Below are 824 nucleotides of genomic sequence, written 5' to 3' on the forward strand. Positions count from 1 at the left end.
TATATCCTCCATCCAGAGGGCCAGGTGCCAAGACGAGATCCATCCAAGGGCCTCAATCTAGTCCGAGTCTATCCCAACACACCCTCCCTGGATCTTACTCTCAATCTGACCCACTCAGGTGACACTGACTCTCACCCAGACAAGATTAGGATGGTCCGGAACTTCTCGGATCCCTCCGTCGGGGACAGGTATGGGGTGGGGTGCAACACCTCATCAGTGGACGAGCTGGACGAGGGGGTGGGGGGCACGCCGGAGTACCTGGGCGACACAGGAGATGAGCAGAGTGTCCTGTCTGTGGACATTCAAACCAGTACGACTAGCCTGTCCTCGGCAGACACAAACGACGATAGGGGGGCGCCGGACGCCACTACCACAGAGAATGGGATCGGGATCTCAGTGAAGAAGAGCGAGGATGAGGAGAAGGAAGGGGAAGACGATGACGTGCAGAGCGTCACAGACTCTATGGTGGCAGAAGCTCTGGCAGCTCTAGAGGCAGCGACTGCCGGGGAGGACTAACTGTCAAAAACCTCTTAATAGGTCCAAAAAACCACAATCTAACATCCATTCAGCTTCAGTATCTGATGGGGCCGAATGAGGAGATTCTGATGTATCTTTTAACATGTCACATGTCTGCATTCTCAGGAGAAGCTGAATGGATGTTAGATTGTGGTTTTTTGGACCTATTAAGAGGTTTTTGACAGCATCCGCTACAAGACCATGGTGCTTGCCTACGGAGCTGTGAGGGGAACGGCACCTCAGTACCTCCAGGCTCTGATCAGGCCCTACACCCAAACAAGGGCACTGCGTTCATCCACCTCTGGCCT

General features: G+C 53.9%; 1 protein-coding gene across 1 annotated transcript in view; it reads left to right on the plus strand.

The window, feature by feature from the left end:
• zgc:194930 (uncharacterized protein LOC557813 homolog) overlaps nt 1-516 on the plus strand; it is a 43,110-nt gene extending 42,594 nt beyond the window's left edge. Inside the window, exon 3 of the mRNA XM_065021969.1 lies at nt 1-516. This exon is cut by the window's left edge and continues 310 nt beyond it. Within this exon, the coding sequence (XP_064878041.1) occupies nt 1-516 (516 nt within the window).
• Nucleotides 517-824: the final 308 nt, after the last annotated feature.

Source organism: Oncorhynchus nerka, linkage group LG8 (assembly GCF_034236695.1).
Source record: "Oncorhynchus nerka isolate Pitt River linkage group LG8, Oner_Uvic_2.0, whole genome shotgun sequence".
Classification (NCBI taxonomy): Eukaryota; Metazoa; Chordata; class Actinopteri; order Salmoniformes; family Salmonidae; genus Oncorhynchus; species Oncorhynchus nerka.